The following is a 15,471-nucleotide window of genomic DNA, read 5'->3' on the forward strand; positions in this document are numbered from 1 at the left end:
TCCGCAAAAACAGGGAGTCAAACTGAGTTCTCTCCTCAGGCAGGGCAGAGCCAAGCGATCTGCACAGCCAGAGCTGCTTGTTCTCAGAGGCACCCTCCCTAACACAGTGCAACAGGGAGCTTAGGGTCTGCACAGGCTTGGACCCAGCCACCGCATGGCACAGCGCTTTGGAGAAGGTCGGATCTGGACCTAGACCTGGCTCTGCAGTGTGGGACCAGCCTGTCTGCCCAGAGACTAAGGAACCAGTCACGGCTGTGATTAGCGTCAAACCAAAACCTTCCTCAGGAGCTGCATCTCCCTGTCCTCAGGGTGTCTGCCCCCTCCTGGCTGCAACCAGGCTCCCCCGACAGCACATTTCAGGTAGGGCTTGGGGGTTCTGCCGAACCAAATGCAATTTGTTTAACCTTCCAGGCCTCTCACCTTAAGCTAAAGGTCACTTTGCCCTGCTGCCTGGACTTCCATTATAGATACATAGATATATTAAAAATTACATCTGAAAGGACAAAGTTGCCTGAGCCTCATGACCCGGCAAAATGTATTTCACCTCCCTTCCCATATTTTTCTTCTAACGAGTAGATGTTGCAAATCTTCTCTTGAATCTTGACACATCTCATCTAGCCTCAGTTAAAGTTTGTATTTATGGGTGTCAGCTCTGACCTCTTCCACCCCGGCTCCCTCACCGACCCTCTATAAACAAGCAGGCCCCCAAATCCCCCTTTGTCGAGCGGTATTATTAGTCTTGCATCCGAAGGCCAGTGTAGTCCGTAATTCTCTGTCTGATGACACAAGATGAACACGGCAGCATCACTCTCCCCAGCAGATTGGCAGGCCGGCCCTCATTTGTCAGTGGCAGACTGACAGAATTACTAGCCCTTAAATGAAACGATATATCTGGGACGTTAAATCTGTTTTCATTCTGACTGCCCCACACCTCCAGGTGGACGTGGCGTGTGAACTGATGTCCAGAGGCCATTAGCCCAGCTCCCCCTCCCACAGCCTTCACAATAACACAACTACAGCCCCTGGGGAGTGTTTCCAAGGCCCTCCTCCGCCCCGCGGCCACACTGCGCTGAGCCAGGGCCTGCTGAGGCTCCTGAGGGGGAAATAATTAGATAGAACCATCACCACCTGTAGAGAAAATACCTCCCCCACCAACACTTCGCAGGCCCATAGCGGCCCAAAGCCCCCCTCACCACCACCACCCCCGCATTAGTCTGCCCAGTGTAACAAGAGCCTACACCAAGGAGACAAGTCTCAAAAGCAAATTGGGCCTGACCCTCCTTTCCCAGGAGAGTGCCCCTGCCTGCCATGGAGTTACCCCACTTCACGCCACAGGGAGGGAGTGAACGGAGGAGCATCTACTTGGGGGTTTACAAGCTGCCCTTCCATACACGACAGGGGGCAGGCTCTCCAGCCCAGCAGACCATGGGGTTCCCTACAACCCCGCCCCCCTACATCCCAGGCAGACATTGGAGGAAGAGGGGGCAGAGCTCAGAGAGGTAGGTGCCAGCTCCCATTTTGGGTGTGTTGGCCTATCCCACCCCGAGACTGAGCTGAGCTCGGGCCTTGAACCGGAAACTCAAGGCCAAACAATCTGAGTTTGGGTCAAACAAAGAGGCCTTGCCTGGCTCCAGTCTGAAATGTCAGCCAGCCCAGGCCTGCCAGAAGCTCAGCCCCAAGCTGCCCACAAAGAGTGTGTGCATTCAGGCCAGCTGCTGCACCACAGCCGCTCCACAACCTGTTCCCGTGCCCAAGCACTGCTCCCTGCGTGCCCTGGGCTAGTAGCACCAACGCCCACTTGGGCAAGAGGCAACAAGGACACAGTCTGCATCTTCCCCCAGACAGCAGCCCCATAACAGCCCCACAAAGGGTTCTGCAGCAGGACCAACTGCCCTGCACACAACACACAGTCAACCTGTGGAACTCCTTGCTAGAGGATGTTGCGAAGGCCAAGACTATAACTGGGTTCAAAAAGAACTAGATAAGTTCATCATCAATGGCTATCAGCCAGGCTGGGCAGGGATGGTGTCACTAGCCTCTGTTTGCTAGAAGCTGGGAATGGGTGACAGGGGATGGATCACTTGATGATTCCCTGTTCTGTTCATTCCCTCTGGGGCACCTGGCACTGGCCACTGTTGGCAGACAGGATACTGGGCTAGATGGACCTTTGGTCTGACCGAGTGTGGCCGACTTAGGTTTTTATGTTCCTTACAATGGAGTGGTCCCAGGCAGACAGAGCGTTATTGCTGTGCAGACCCTCCGCTCTGTGCACGGGCTTGTCAGTAAGCAATGCTGATAGTTTAGCTGATCGCCATATTTGAGGTCAGGAGGAAATTTTCCCCCAGGGCAGATTGGAAGAGGCCCTGGGGGTTTTTTGCCTTCCTCTGCAGCGTGGGGCACGGGTCACTTGCTGGAGGATTCTCTGCACCTTGAAGTCTTTAAACCACGATTTGAGAACTTCAATAGCTCAGACATAAGTTAGGGGTTTGTTACAGGAGTGGGTGGGTGAGAGTCCATGGCCTGCGTTGTGCAGGAGGTCAGACTAGACGATCATAATGGTCCCTTCTGACCTTAAAGTCTATGAGTCTATGAAAGCCCTGCACGCTGCTCACCACCGCACTTCTTTATACAAACACCTGAGCCAGGAAGAAAAAGGCGTAGAGCTCAGAGCTCAGGCCATGCCCAGCACCACCCTCTGGCCAAGCAGCTCTGCGATAGGCTGAGTTGGTTTTCCTGCGCTTTGTCCTGTCCCAGCACTGGCTGACTCCCCTGTGACTTCTAGAGCTTTCTGGAGCAAAGTGTCTCAGGGCTTCCTAAAATCTGTCAGGGTCAACAGAGCAGTTACAATTTGATTGACCCAAATAGAAAGGGAGCCGGTCTGGGAGAAAGGGAGACAGACAGACAGACAGACAGAGGGTTCCCCTTTATGACTAGCAGCCACTGTGGGACTGATCTAAAAGGAAGAAAGGGCTGGTGTGTAGACAGGAGCTGCACTCTCTGACCCTCTCTCCCGGGGAGTGCTGGGGTTAACGTGCTGCTCACCAGCCACCTTGGGTTGGGAACTGCAGCCTGCTGTGTATTTACTTGGGAAACAAGCCCCTGGTCTCTGGAAACAAACCCTCCAAATCACCAGCATTCAGGGCTGGTAATAGATGGGGAGGCAGACGTGCCTCCCCTCTGAAAATTATTTTCCAAGTAAATGCAGCGCTGGCATCAGGTGCTGGACTGACAGCTGGGGGGGCAGACTCCTCTCTGACCTCAGCTCTGCGCCCCCTTTCCCTGCAGCGGCAACGCACTGTTCCAGAAGCCCCATTAACAGCCCTGAAAGTCCAGCTTTTGTACTGGCACAAAGAACTGTACTGGAACCAGAAGGCAGTTCGCTTGAACAGGGACGGTCTGTTGTCCCTCACAAAGCAGGTGAGAGGCACCTGGCTTCACGCAAAAGTGACTACTGGCTAAGTGACTTGCCCAGGGTCACACAGAGAGTCTGTCACAGAGCAGGGAATGGAACCCAGGCCTCCAATGGCTCGTGCCCCACACCGCTAATGAAAGGCTAATACAGCTGGGTCGGGAGGGACAGGCATCTCCCATCCTCTTCCGAGACCTCAGAGGGGCGGGGCAGGCAGAGGTGAACGGGAGAGCCGTGGAGACCACCTCAATGGCTAGCAGAGATTCCCCTGGAGCTCAGAGACCTGAGCTCTATCCCAGCCAGTGCTGGGAGTTCCCATGGCTGTGATGGTGTCACAAAGAGACGGCCCCTTGAGTCGATGACGAGCAGACCCGTATGTGTCCCTACCCCGGGCAGCTAGGCCTCACCCCCTGCTTTCTCAGTGGTGCGCTCATTCTGGGAGTTATCTTTGAACTACTAGTGAAAAACAAAATGAAGTCAACGGTTTGTTAAATAGCAGCTCTTCCCTGAGCCTGGTGACAGCCCCTGGGACCCTTTGCCCCAGAATCGTCTTCCTCCTTTGGGTCAGAGACGCGCAGACGCGCTTAGGCTGCGGCTCCCTGCTCTGAACCAGCCATCCCCCGCTGAGATCCCAGCACAGCTGGGCCAGGCCCGCCAGACTGCCGCCAGCTGGGAAAGCTCAACAGACAGTAGCCCAGGAAGCCAGGCCCCTGAGCGAGCCCGCCTTGCAGCCAGGCCAGGAGATGGGCCTTACCCTCTGTGCGGGGAGGGCTCTGGACAGAGAGCTGCCCCCACAGGAGTGCGCAAGTAGCGTGTGACTGCAGGCAACAGGGCTCAGCCTGGCAGGAGGGCGAGAGCCCGGCCGCATCTGCAACGCCAGGCAGGGCACGAGGGACGGTCGGCGCTAGCAACAGAGGCTCGGTTCTCTAGCTTGCACCCCCACTTCCAGGTTTTCTGCCACTTGCTGTGCCACAGAAGCCTAGAAACAGCCTAGAATGGTCCCCCTACCCTGAGGCAACACAGCCCCTCAGCCTTCACACACAAAGCCATCCCAACCCCCAAACCCCTGCTGCCTTAGGAGCAATATCAGCATTGCCCTGCCCCTGCTCCACTCCACACACCTGCTCCTTTCCCCCTTTGGCTCCCTCCATCCCCGAGCCATCCCATTCCCCGTTCTCTCTGGACTCCTCAACAGTGAGCTGACTTCTCTCCAGCCCACTTCCTGCAGTTCCCAATGCTCCCAGGAGGGAGTCCTAGAGCAGGGAGGTCTGGCTGGCTTTTCCCTGCAGAATGCCTTGTACATGCTGGCCTGTTTCGGAGGGGCGGGGTTTGTCTCCTGCAGGTCACAGCACTGGCCCGAGCAGCCTCCTGTCCAGCCCATGCCCAAAGTGGCCTGTGGAAAAGATCTGAGAAGCATGCTCCGCTCCCCGCTGCACACACACCAGGCCCATGGGAACAGCATGTGCGAGAGGCCCTGACACTCCCTAGAATTTGCTTCTCTTATCACAGGTGCCTGGTGCCTGGCTTTAGGGCCCGGGGGCCGTAGAGTGGACGGCAAAGAGAATGATGCGCCACCCGGAAAATAAACTGACTGCTTAGCACCCGCTCCCAGACACTGCCCAGGGGCACTCGCCCTGCATGGCTCCTGCTCGATGCTGGGAGCCCACAGCCATGTGTGCTCTCCTGGGTAAGGAGGGTGCAGAGAACAGCAGCTGCCTGGCAGCCAAAAGGTGTGGGGCACTAGCCATTGGAGGTCTGGGGGCCATTCCCTGCTCTGCCACAGGCTTCCAGTGTGACCTTAGGCAAGTCACTTAGCCTCACCATGCCTCAGTTCCCCACCTGTACAATGGGGAGAACAGCCCTGCCCTGCCTCATGGGGGCTCTGAAGATAAAGCCATTCGAAGGCTGAGAGGTGCTCAGATGCTACAGAGACAGGGACCATCTAAGTTCTTTTGCTGGGAGGCTCCCTGCTCGCTCCTCAAGCCCCCACACAAAGGAGCAGCAGCAGAAGCTTTAAAAGGCTCCACTCTTGGCTTCCCCCATATCTGGGGCACCAGCCTACCAGGGGTGCTTTGGGAGGCTGGCAGCCTTCCTAGCCCCATTCCTTTGGGGCAGTGTCGGCACACCCCGCACCCCTTCCCTGGGCTTCTCAGAAGTAGCAGGGGACACGACAGCAGCTTGGCCTTGAAACTTGCCCACGGAAAGGCAACGGGGAGCCCAGAGCACTGGAGGCTGCAGGGGAGGGGTGACACCACGCTGCAGGGGAAGGAACCGTCTCATGAACCCCGTGTCAATGGGGCGACATCGGCAGCTGACAGCAAATGCCTCCGCGGGAATACAGAAACTGGCTGGGAACATGCCTGAGAAAGTACTTGCCTTTGTGATGGCCAAGGCAGCCCGCATCCCCCATTCTGAGAGTCCCTAAATGCCCCAGCTCCATTCATGCACTGCTCTGGCTGTGTTTTTAGCCCTGCTCGTGGCCTTAGTGTAACGCTCTGAAGTCTGTGCTGGCAGGAGTTCATCTACCGCCTTGGCGACCCATTGGCTTTCATTGGGCAGATGTGGGGAGCAGGGAGAAGGGCATCCTTGGGGCTGCTGCACCATCCTGCTGCCACAGCGAAAAGCAGGCAGAGAACCACCGGCTGAGCACTGCTGTGAAAGAAACCCCCAAGGCCTGGGCCTAGCCCCGGCTCCCCGGGAAGAGCGCGCAGGCCGGGTGAGCCGCAGTGGAAACACAGATCTGCAGCAGCTGAGACTGGACACCCCCTTTGCCCCAGAGAACAAAGCGCCCCTTAACACCCAGCCTGTCCAAGAAGCTCACCATCGCTTGTGGCCCAGGGCACTTTCCGCACAGGAAGCTCTTCAGGGCAGGGCTGGAGCTTTGTCCTGGGTTTATGGAGCCCGTAGCCCAGCAGGGCTCTGGGTCCTGACAGGGCCCCTAGAACTGCTGCAACACAAACAAGCAATAATCCTAGCCCCAGCGTCCTGGGCGGTTCTGCTCTGGAAGGCAGATCAGTGCTTGGGCACAGGACGCAGACAGCCCAGCCCAGGGGGAGGAGACAGCTTTAGGTCATCTGGTTTTCTGCAAAGGCCACTTCAGCCCCTGGCACATGCAACAGCCACCTCCCTACTGCTGCCTAAGGGCTGTGGTACCCCCAGGGCACCCTCCGCCCCCGACTGCCCCCATGCAGGGATCAGGGGGACAGGGGCAGACAGAGTTACTCACGTCAACCCTGCACAGCTCCTGCCCCAGGGGAATAGAAATCTCCCTGCTCCGTCTTCTTTGCAGCCTTTAGGTGTTGCCAGTAAAGCACATAGGGGTTAGGGCCAGAAACAGCCCCACTTTCTTACACTCCCCCTTGCAACTTCCATAGGAAGCAACATTCATCCTTTCCTACCTAAAATGTCGTATAGTGTTGCTCTGCATTGCTGAAGGGCTGCCATGTTCCACCCCAGAGGTGGCTGTATTTCTTTCGTGAGTGCTGCGGTCTCTATATATTGCTTCCACCTGCTGGTCCTGTGCCCAATAGCAGTCATGACCATAGACTGTAAATGGCCCCAGGAGAACTGCCTGCTCAATCCATTCACTAATGTTCTTTTCTTAGCCACACAAACCTATTGCTGCCATTAAATTATCCCAAGCCAGAGTGGGTGAAGAAGTCTCTGGCCCCAGTGTGGTGACAGCTTTGCCCCAGCAAAGAAGAAATCTGCCCTGCAGCATTCTTGAAATCAGCAAAATAAGGTCAAGGCGGCACTAACCACGCAGGATGCGCAGCATCAGATTGCAGATGGTTTTACCAGGGAGTGATGGGGGCTGACAGCAGCTTCTGCTGCCAGTACCACATGCTCAGCCTCGAGCAGAGGAAGGAAACGCAGCCAAAGGAAAACAGGAGTCTCCAAGTTCCTACAGCTCATGTTGAAAGGATAGAAAATCCGCCCCAAGGCTTGCCCTGCTCGAACATCTGGGGTTGGGCGGGGCCTGTGCTCTCCCAAGCACTACGCAGGCCACAGGATTGAATCACTTACCAACGGCACTGCTGGACCGCAGCCCCGCTCTAACCTATCCAAAGCAGGTAGCTACTGATCTGTGTTTAAATCTCTGCCCACCAAAACCCATCTCCTAGCGTTCCTGGCACTAGGAGACCCGGAGATCTGTGGAGTCCAGTTTCCAGGGACTGCGTCCTCTAGCTGCATTGTTACACAGTGTGACACTTGTTTACCAGGCCGGCACACGGGCGGAGTCCTGACTAGGTGAAGCCCTGGCATTGCTATTGTACAGCACGTGTCACTCTGGGGGGAAGAGGGGCTGATGGATTTGTATTCACATGGAGCAAAGCCATGCCTGAATGGTGTAACCGCACGGACAATGGAATTACAAGGCTACCCAGCAAGGCAGCAGCAAGCTGAAGCCACTGTTTACAATATCTCCTGCAAAACAACAATTCCCCGTTCCCAGAATCCAAGCAGAACACTGATATGATTGAAATGAACAAAAAATGCTTCCACAATGCAACTTCCTGGCACTGTTCTGGGCAGGGAGAGGTTATTCTGAGCAGGGAAGCACACTGCCATGCTCTGGAGGCCCAAGGAGGGGGCCAGAGCGCGAAAGACCCCAGCTTCTGAGATGGTCTGGAGAGGAGCAGAACCGTGGGCCACAGCCACTCTGGGGCTGGCTGTCCCCAGCGAAGCAGCTCGGTCGCCATGGAAGCTCATAATGACGTTGGGACACTGTTGAGGGAGCTACTCTGGAGGTTGCCACCTTTCCTTTTCATTTGCAGCTCCGGGACAGGGCCCAGCGCCGGAGCTTTGCAGGGGTTTGGTGACAGGCGCTGACTGGGAGCTAAGGGCAGATCTCCAGTTTCACTGCCCATTACAGCATCTCACTCTGCCGACTGCCTCACTTTGCCTAGAGTCCAAATGTCCTGGGACTCCTCCCAAAACGGCCCCTGTTCGGTCTTTAGAACACTCCCAGCAGGAGTCCGTGGTTCCCTGTGCTCAGGCCGCTGAATGCTTCTCTGAGGCATTGGGCAAACAGGTTCAGAGCAAAAGCCACACCCCCGAACCGACATGCACCCCAGAATCCCACCCCCAAATATCCCCAGAGCTTTGCTAGAGGTTAATCAGATCCAGCTCACAGATTTGCCTTAGGCCTGCCCCCTTGGGCTGGGAGCAGCACCTGCTGCCTGGGGAAGCGTCAGAAAACAACCTATTCACTCCTTGCTGCTGTAAAAAATTAAATAAAATTTAAAAAAATCACTAGACCCCATGACCCTCAATTCCTGTGAAACAGGGGAATCAGCATGGCTCCCCAGACAGATCCAGCTGTTCAAGGGCCAAATTAATTCCTGTTGTAACCTTACTGACTTCAGCAGATTCATACCAGGGATGAATTTGACTCAAATCCAGTACAGTCCTCTGGGGATGACACCCCCACTTCCCCTCACCCCTGAACTCCAAACAAGTCATTATGGGGAGGGGGGAAATCCTTCTGCACTAAATAATTTTTAAGGAATTGAGTGTGATACTTCCTGTAGGTCCTACATAAACAAATCTGTGGCCACATGCAGTAATGCCAGGGGATGCACATAAACTGCTTGGTTTACGTTTGGCCCAGAGGAAGAGGCAGGACAGCTATTTTAAAGAAAAAAGCAGTAATTTGCATGAAGACCAGACTCTCTCCCAGACTCTGCAATGTGTGTGGGATGGAAGGGGGGACAGGGTGGGAGGGTTCTGGGGGTCAGCAGAGATCCTGTCCACTTCCCACTTCAGAGAACTAGAGTTGGAGCAACCTGCTGAAGAGCAAGCTGGTTGCAGCTCCATCTGTGGCTCTTTCTGGTAATTTTGATTGCTAACTTGGCTCCTGAAACCCTGAGGAGTGTCACTGATCTAGAGCCTGTAGGTACCACATCTGGGGCAGCAGCAGCTGGGGATTCATGCAGGGAGGTACCCACCCCCGGCTGGGGTCACGTGACAGCAACTGCACTGCCGAGAGGCAGCTGGGCAGACCCATGCCAGACTCTGGTCTGTGCAAGCACAGCAGTGTGGGCAGCTGGTCAAAGCCCAGGTGATGTCCCCCCACCCCTGCTACGGCAGGAAATTCCCCCAGTCTGGAGGCCAAGGCTGCCGGTGAGGGCACCAGTTAGTGTCACTGGGGTGCAGGCAGCTCTCCGTTAGGGACTGGGCTGAGACCCATTAAACCCATTTCAGCCAGGCCAGCACACAGCCACCAGGAGAGGTGGCTGGGGGGGATCTGAACTGGGGAGCTGGGAGTTCCTGTCTCCCAGTGCCCGGGCTCTGAGCTGCCCTGTCCCCTGGGAAGAGGCTTCTAAGGAGAATTAGAGCTGAGCCTGCAGGCTCCTCGTCCAGACACTTAACAGTTAAATTGGGGCAGTTTTGTGGTTCTCACGCTGGGGTCTCCCCCTCTCTTGCCTTCCCTGTGCCCAGCTCCAGGTCTGAGCATCCTTGTGCCCCCGGGAGTGTGCGGGAAGGGGGGGGGGACCTGCCTCAGGCCAGTGACTCGGTATCCTGCTCTGTGCACAGACTGGTGGAAGCCAGATGCCACAGGATGGATTCCTCCCAGCCCAGGGGGTCACACCAGGCCCCCTGCACCAGTTACACCCTTTAGTTTGGCCCCTTATTAAGGGCTTTAGTGGTGTGAGGGGCCTGCAGGGTCCCTCTCTGCTGGGCAAATTTAAGCCCCACTGTCTATTTCATTCCCAAGGGTTGCCTCTTGGAACGTACCTGCAGGCCCCACCCTTGAGTGACCAGCCAAGCAAACCACCTACCTCCAGCTCCTTAAAGAAGATGCAGCTCCGTGCCCACTCCACAATGGAGAAGAGGGTCTGGTCTGCCATCTTGCACATGAGGCCAAAGGTGCTGAGTTTCTCATGCCGGCCTTTGCCCTGCTCCTGTTGCAGACAAGCCAGTATCCGCGCCTTGACCTGGGGCTCATCAGGCTCCAGCTGCAGCAGCTTGAGAATGACCTCTGGGATGTCGGGTGGGGCGCTGTTGGGATAGGCATCTGGATACATGTAGCTGGCCATGGACTCATGGGAATTTGTGTAGTGGTCAGGGTACTCTGACTTGATGGTGCGGTTGGGAAAGGATGGGTAATGGTAGCTGGACAGTGCCCCGTGGCTTGGCACAGTCATTCCCAAGGATGGCGTCCCATATGGACTTCTGTCGTAGTCGACTGGCGTCATAGTGGCCGGGTTGGGAGGCAGGCTCTTGGACACCGAATGGATGCCATGGATGGTGGAGGACAGGTTGTAGTCAGTTTGCACTGGGGACACGATCTGAGGCACAGTCTCCAGCTTAAAGCCATTGGCGCGTATCAGAGCTTTCTTCTGCTGTTTTAAGGCACGATCTCGCTTGTACATGGGGCCGAATTTATTTCTGCCTCCTCGCATCCGGTCCGCACGCACAGCTGTGGGGCAGAGAGAAAGAAGGGCCTTTGGAATTCAGCTTAGCCTAGGGGAGCCTTATCACCCCAAAAGATCATGGCAAATAACCCTGAGGGCTCTGTCCAGATAGACTGGGGGGAAGAGGGTGGGGAGGAGGAGGGGAAAAGGCCGGGTAGTACCCAAACACCCTCTTGGTGAAACAATGCATCTTGTCCTGCAGCCGTTCCATCACTGGAGTGATGGACGGCTGCATCGGGACACAGGGCTCCTGGTGCAGAGTCTGTCCTGGGGCAGTTATGCTGCTTCTGAGCAGCGAGTAGGGGGTGCTGTCCTAGTGAGGCAGTATAACCCCACTGGCCCTGGAATACTAAGAGCATCAGGTTGAGAACACTTCCTGAGGCCCCGTCCTCCATGACAGAGCTGCTTCTCTCCTGGGGTCTAGATCAGTGTCGCAGACCTGCCCCCCAGCAGGCATAGCCCCAGCAGTAAGGCCATCTTCAGCCACTCCCTGCACTGCAACTCACTAGCCATCAAATCAAAGAGTTTCAATTTGCAGAAAACTATATCTCAGCAGCATTGCCCAGTCTCACTATTTTATCACAAGTCTTGCAATATTGGTGCTTTTCTTAAAGCCCAAGCTCCTGGAGTCAGGTGAATATGTGAGAATCTCATCTTTCATTTAAAAAAAAGGGGAAAACAAATTAAGTTTCTAGTGCTCGTTCTTGCAGACAAAAGCTTGAAAATGTGAAGTCAGGAGGCAAATAAAAACAACCCCAAGTTATTGTTTTTTAAAATCTCAAGATTTTTAAACATAACCTCACAATTTGCTGGATCTTGACTCGTGACTTTGGAATGACTGGGAGTTACAATAGTTTCTCTGAGATTTTGTTGAATTGGATCCAGTTGGGCACTCCTTCCTGTCAGTCCCTTCCAACGCCACCATTACACGCAAGACAAATGGTCAGGAGAGCTCTCCAAAATATATTGGCCTGATCTACAGTTGGTGTAGACCAGCCTAGTTCCATTGACTTCAACCAGACTGTATTGATTTGCACCAGCCGTGAGTCTGGCCTGGTGTGCGCGTGATTAAAATTGGCTTAAAACTTTGCCCAAGGAGTTTTGCAACAAGCTGCTCACCCCCGTTAGAACCTCTCCCCTTTCCAAGAAACAGACGTTCTCTCTGGACCCCAAAAGAAACACAAGAATGTGCCACTGCTCTAGGAAACAGGTGCTTCTTTGCTTCACAAGATCATTCACTTTCCTCGGCAGCCGTTCCCAAGAGTGTTTTTGCCTTAAAAAAACACTCTTGGAAGAGCCTCAAATAGTTGAAAGCTCCGCGTTGGAGATCTGCGCGGACGGATGTGAGGAAGGCTGGGCAGCTGGTGAACCCAGGGCTTGGGAAGCCATGGAAAATGTGTTCAAACAGGGAAAGCAACTAGCTTTGCCACCCCACTCTGAGTGGAGAGATCAAGTGTTTGTGCATCAGCCGTTATTTCTGCAAAAGGCCTCTGACTAACCTTTCCTTTCACTGCAGCCTCGGAAACCCCTTTAGCAACCTTCACTGCACAACAGAACCACAGTGCTGGCTGAGTTTCTCAGAGACTAGCTGGGAACAGGGGAGCATTGATTAGGGACTGAAAGCCAGCCAGGAGGCAGGAGATGTTTGCAGAGACTTTCCTTGAAGCGGCACTCGCACTCCATGGAGAATGCTCTCTCCAGAGAGAATCCAGTTTCTTCCCATTTTTCCTCCCTCATTCATAGATATAGATATTTAGGCCAGAAGGGACCATTATGATCATCTAGTCTGACCTCCTGCACAATGCAGGCCACAGAATTTCACCCACCACTCCTAAAAAAGACCTCACATCTATATCTGTGCTATTGAAGTCCCCAAATTGTAGTTTGAAGACCTCAAGGAGCAGAGAATCCTCCAGCAAGTGACCCGTGCCCCATGCTACAGAGGAAGGCGAAAAACCTCCAGGGCCTTCCAATCTGCCCTGGAGGAAAATTCCTTCCCGACCCCAAATATGGCGATCAGCTAAACCCTGAGCATATGGGCAAGATTCATCAGCCAGATACTACAGAAAATTCCTTCCCGGGTAACTTGGATCTTACCCCATCTAAAAACCCATCACAGGCCATTGGGCCTATTTACCATGAATATTTAATTACCAAAACCATGTTATCCCATCATACCATCTCCTCCATAAACTTATCGAGTTTAATCTTAAAGCAAGATAGATCTTTTGTCCCCACTACTTCCCTCGGAAGGCTATTCCAAAACTTCACTCCTCTGATGGTTAGAAACCTTCGTCTAATTTCTAATCTAAATTTCCTAGTGGCCAGTTTATATCCATTTGTTCTTGTGTCCACATTGGTACTGAGTTTAAATAATTCCTCTCCCTCTCTGGTATTTATCCCTCTGATATATTTATAGAGAGCAATCATATCTCCCCTCAACCTTCTTTTAGTTAGGCTAAACAAGCCAAGCTCCCTGAGTCTCCTTTCATAAGACAAGTTTTCCATTCCTCGGATCATCCTAGTAGCCCTTCTCTGTACCTGTTCCAGTTTGAATTCATCCTTCTTAAACATGGGAGACCAGAACTGCACACAGTATTCCAGGTGAGGTCTCACCAGTGCCTTATATAATGGTACTAAAACCTCCTTATCCCTACTGGAAATACCTCTCCTGATGCATCCCAAGATGACATTAGCTTTTTTCACAGCCATATCACATTGGCAGCTCATAGTCATCCTATGATCAACCAATACTCCAAGGTCCTTTTCCTCCTCCGTTACTTCTAGTTGATGCGTCCCTAGCTTATAACTAAAATTCTTGTTATTAATCCCTAAATGCATGACCTTACACTTCTCACTATTAAATTTCATCCTATTCCTATTACTCCAGTTTACAAGGTCATCCAGATCCTCCTGTAGGGTATCCCTGTCCTTCTCTAAATTAGCAATACCTCCCAGCTTTGTATCATCTGCAAACTTTATTAGCACATTCCCACTTTTTGTGCCCAGGTCAGTAATAAAAAGATTAAATAAGATTGGTCCCAAAACCGATCCTTGAGGAACTCCACTGGTAACCTCCCTCCAACTTGACAGTTCACCTTTCAGTAGGACCCGTTGTAGTCTCCCCTTTAACCAATTCCCTATCCACCTTTCAATTTTCCTATTGATGCCCATCTTATCCAATTTAACTAATAATTCCCCATGTGGCACAGTATCAAACGCCTTACTAAAATCTAAGTAAATTAGATCCACTGCGTTTCCTTTATCTAAAAAATCTGTTACTCTCTCAAAGAAGGAGATCAGGTTGGTTTGGCACGATCTACCTTTTGTAAAACCATGTTGTAATTTGTCCCATTTACCATTGACTTCAATGTCCTTAACTACCTTCTCCTTCAAAATTTTTTCCAAGACCTTGCATACTACAGATGTCAAACTAACAGGCCTATAATTACTTGGATCACTTTTTTTCCCTTTCTTAAAAATAGGAACTATGTTAGCAATTCTCCAATCATACGGTACAACCCCTGAGTTTACAGATTCATTAAAAATTCTTGCTAATGGGCTTGCAATTTCTTGTGCCAATTCTTTTAATATTCTTGGATGAAGATTATCTGGGCCCCCCGATTTAGTCCCATTAAGCTGTTTGAGTTTCGCTTCTACCTCAGATATGGTGATGTCTACCTCCATATCCTCATTCCCATTTATCATGCTACCATTATCCCTAAGATCCTCTTTAGTCTTATTAAAGACTGAGGCAAAGTATTTGTTTAGATATTGGGCCATGCCTAGATTATCCTTGACCTCCACTCCATCCTCAGTTTTTAGCGGTCCCTTCATTCCTTCATACCTAGGGATATTTGCATGGAAACAGCCTCTCTGGGGGGCTGGCTGGCTAAGGGCAACAATGCCTGTGGAATACAGAACACTTCACCTCTCCGTCATTGTTTGAGATCCCACCTGATTTACCCTCCAGTGGCTGGGCCATAGGTTATATGGCTGCCTTAGGCCAGTTCCTCACAGAGAGCACGTGAAAACCACCTCCACGGTCAGCACTAACCTGCGCCTTTGGTGGCAGCCTCCACAGAAAGGCCAAGCACTGAATGAGCCAGAGAGACCGAACTCCCCTTCCACACTTATCCTTTGTCTGCACTACAATGGTTTGTTCCCATTTCCAGAGCTTAACACGGCATAAAAGCCCCCATACACAGAGAGCGTTCAGGTGCTTCTCTCTGCTCAGAGCAGGTTTTCATGCCCACCGGAGCCCTCTCTTCGTCAGCTGTGACGTCACTGCTACCTCCGGTGCCACTGTACCACTGGGAGAGAATGGCTCGTGACGACACCCTTAGAAATGACTCCTGCCACCCAGGCTTGTGGCACAGTGGGGTTTGCAGAGGAAGTTTGCACAGCTCCTACCTGGGCTGTACCTGAACTGTCAAATAAATAGAGGCGGGCAGGCCCCAGGGCACTTGGTGTGGCATCTTTCACAAGCGGGAAATGAACGCACCCTTTTTTCTTTAAAAACAAGCACCTTAAGAGAGAAGACGTGCTTTGATTCTCATGCGTTCCCCTGTGCCAACTATTCATACATCACCTGGGATCATAAACACCTCGCTGCTTGCTGCATCCCAACTGTGTTATTGG

At 52.9% G+C, this 15,471-nt stretch overlaps 1 protein-coding gene across 1 annotated transcript in view; it reads right to left on the bottom strand.

The window, feature by feature from the left end:
• The window catches only part of NR5A1 (nuclear receptor subfamily 5 group A member 1), a 65,593-nt gene that overhangs the window by 34,609 nt on the left and 15,513 nt on the right, over positions 1–15,471 (bottom strand). The window contains exon 4 of the mRNA XM_075120403.1: positions 10,191–10,835. Within this exon, the coding sequence (XP_074976504.1) occupies positions 10,191–10,835 (645 nt within the window). The remainder of the gene's footprint in view (positions 1–10,190; positions 10,836–15,471) is intronic.

Source organism: Caretta caretta, chromosome 16 (assembly GCF_965140235.1).
Source record: "Caretta caretta isolate rCarCar2 chromosome 16, rCarCar1.hap1, whole genome shotgun sequence".
NCBI classification, from domain to species: domain Eukaryota; kingdom Metazoa; phylum Chordata; order Testudines; family Cheloniidae; genus Caretta; species Caretta caretta.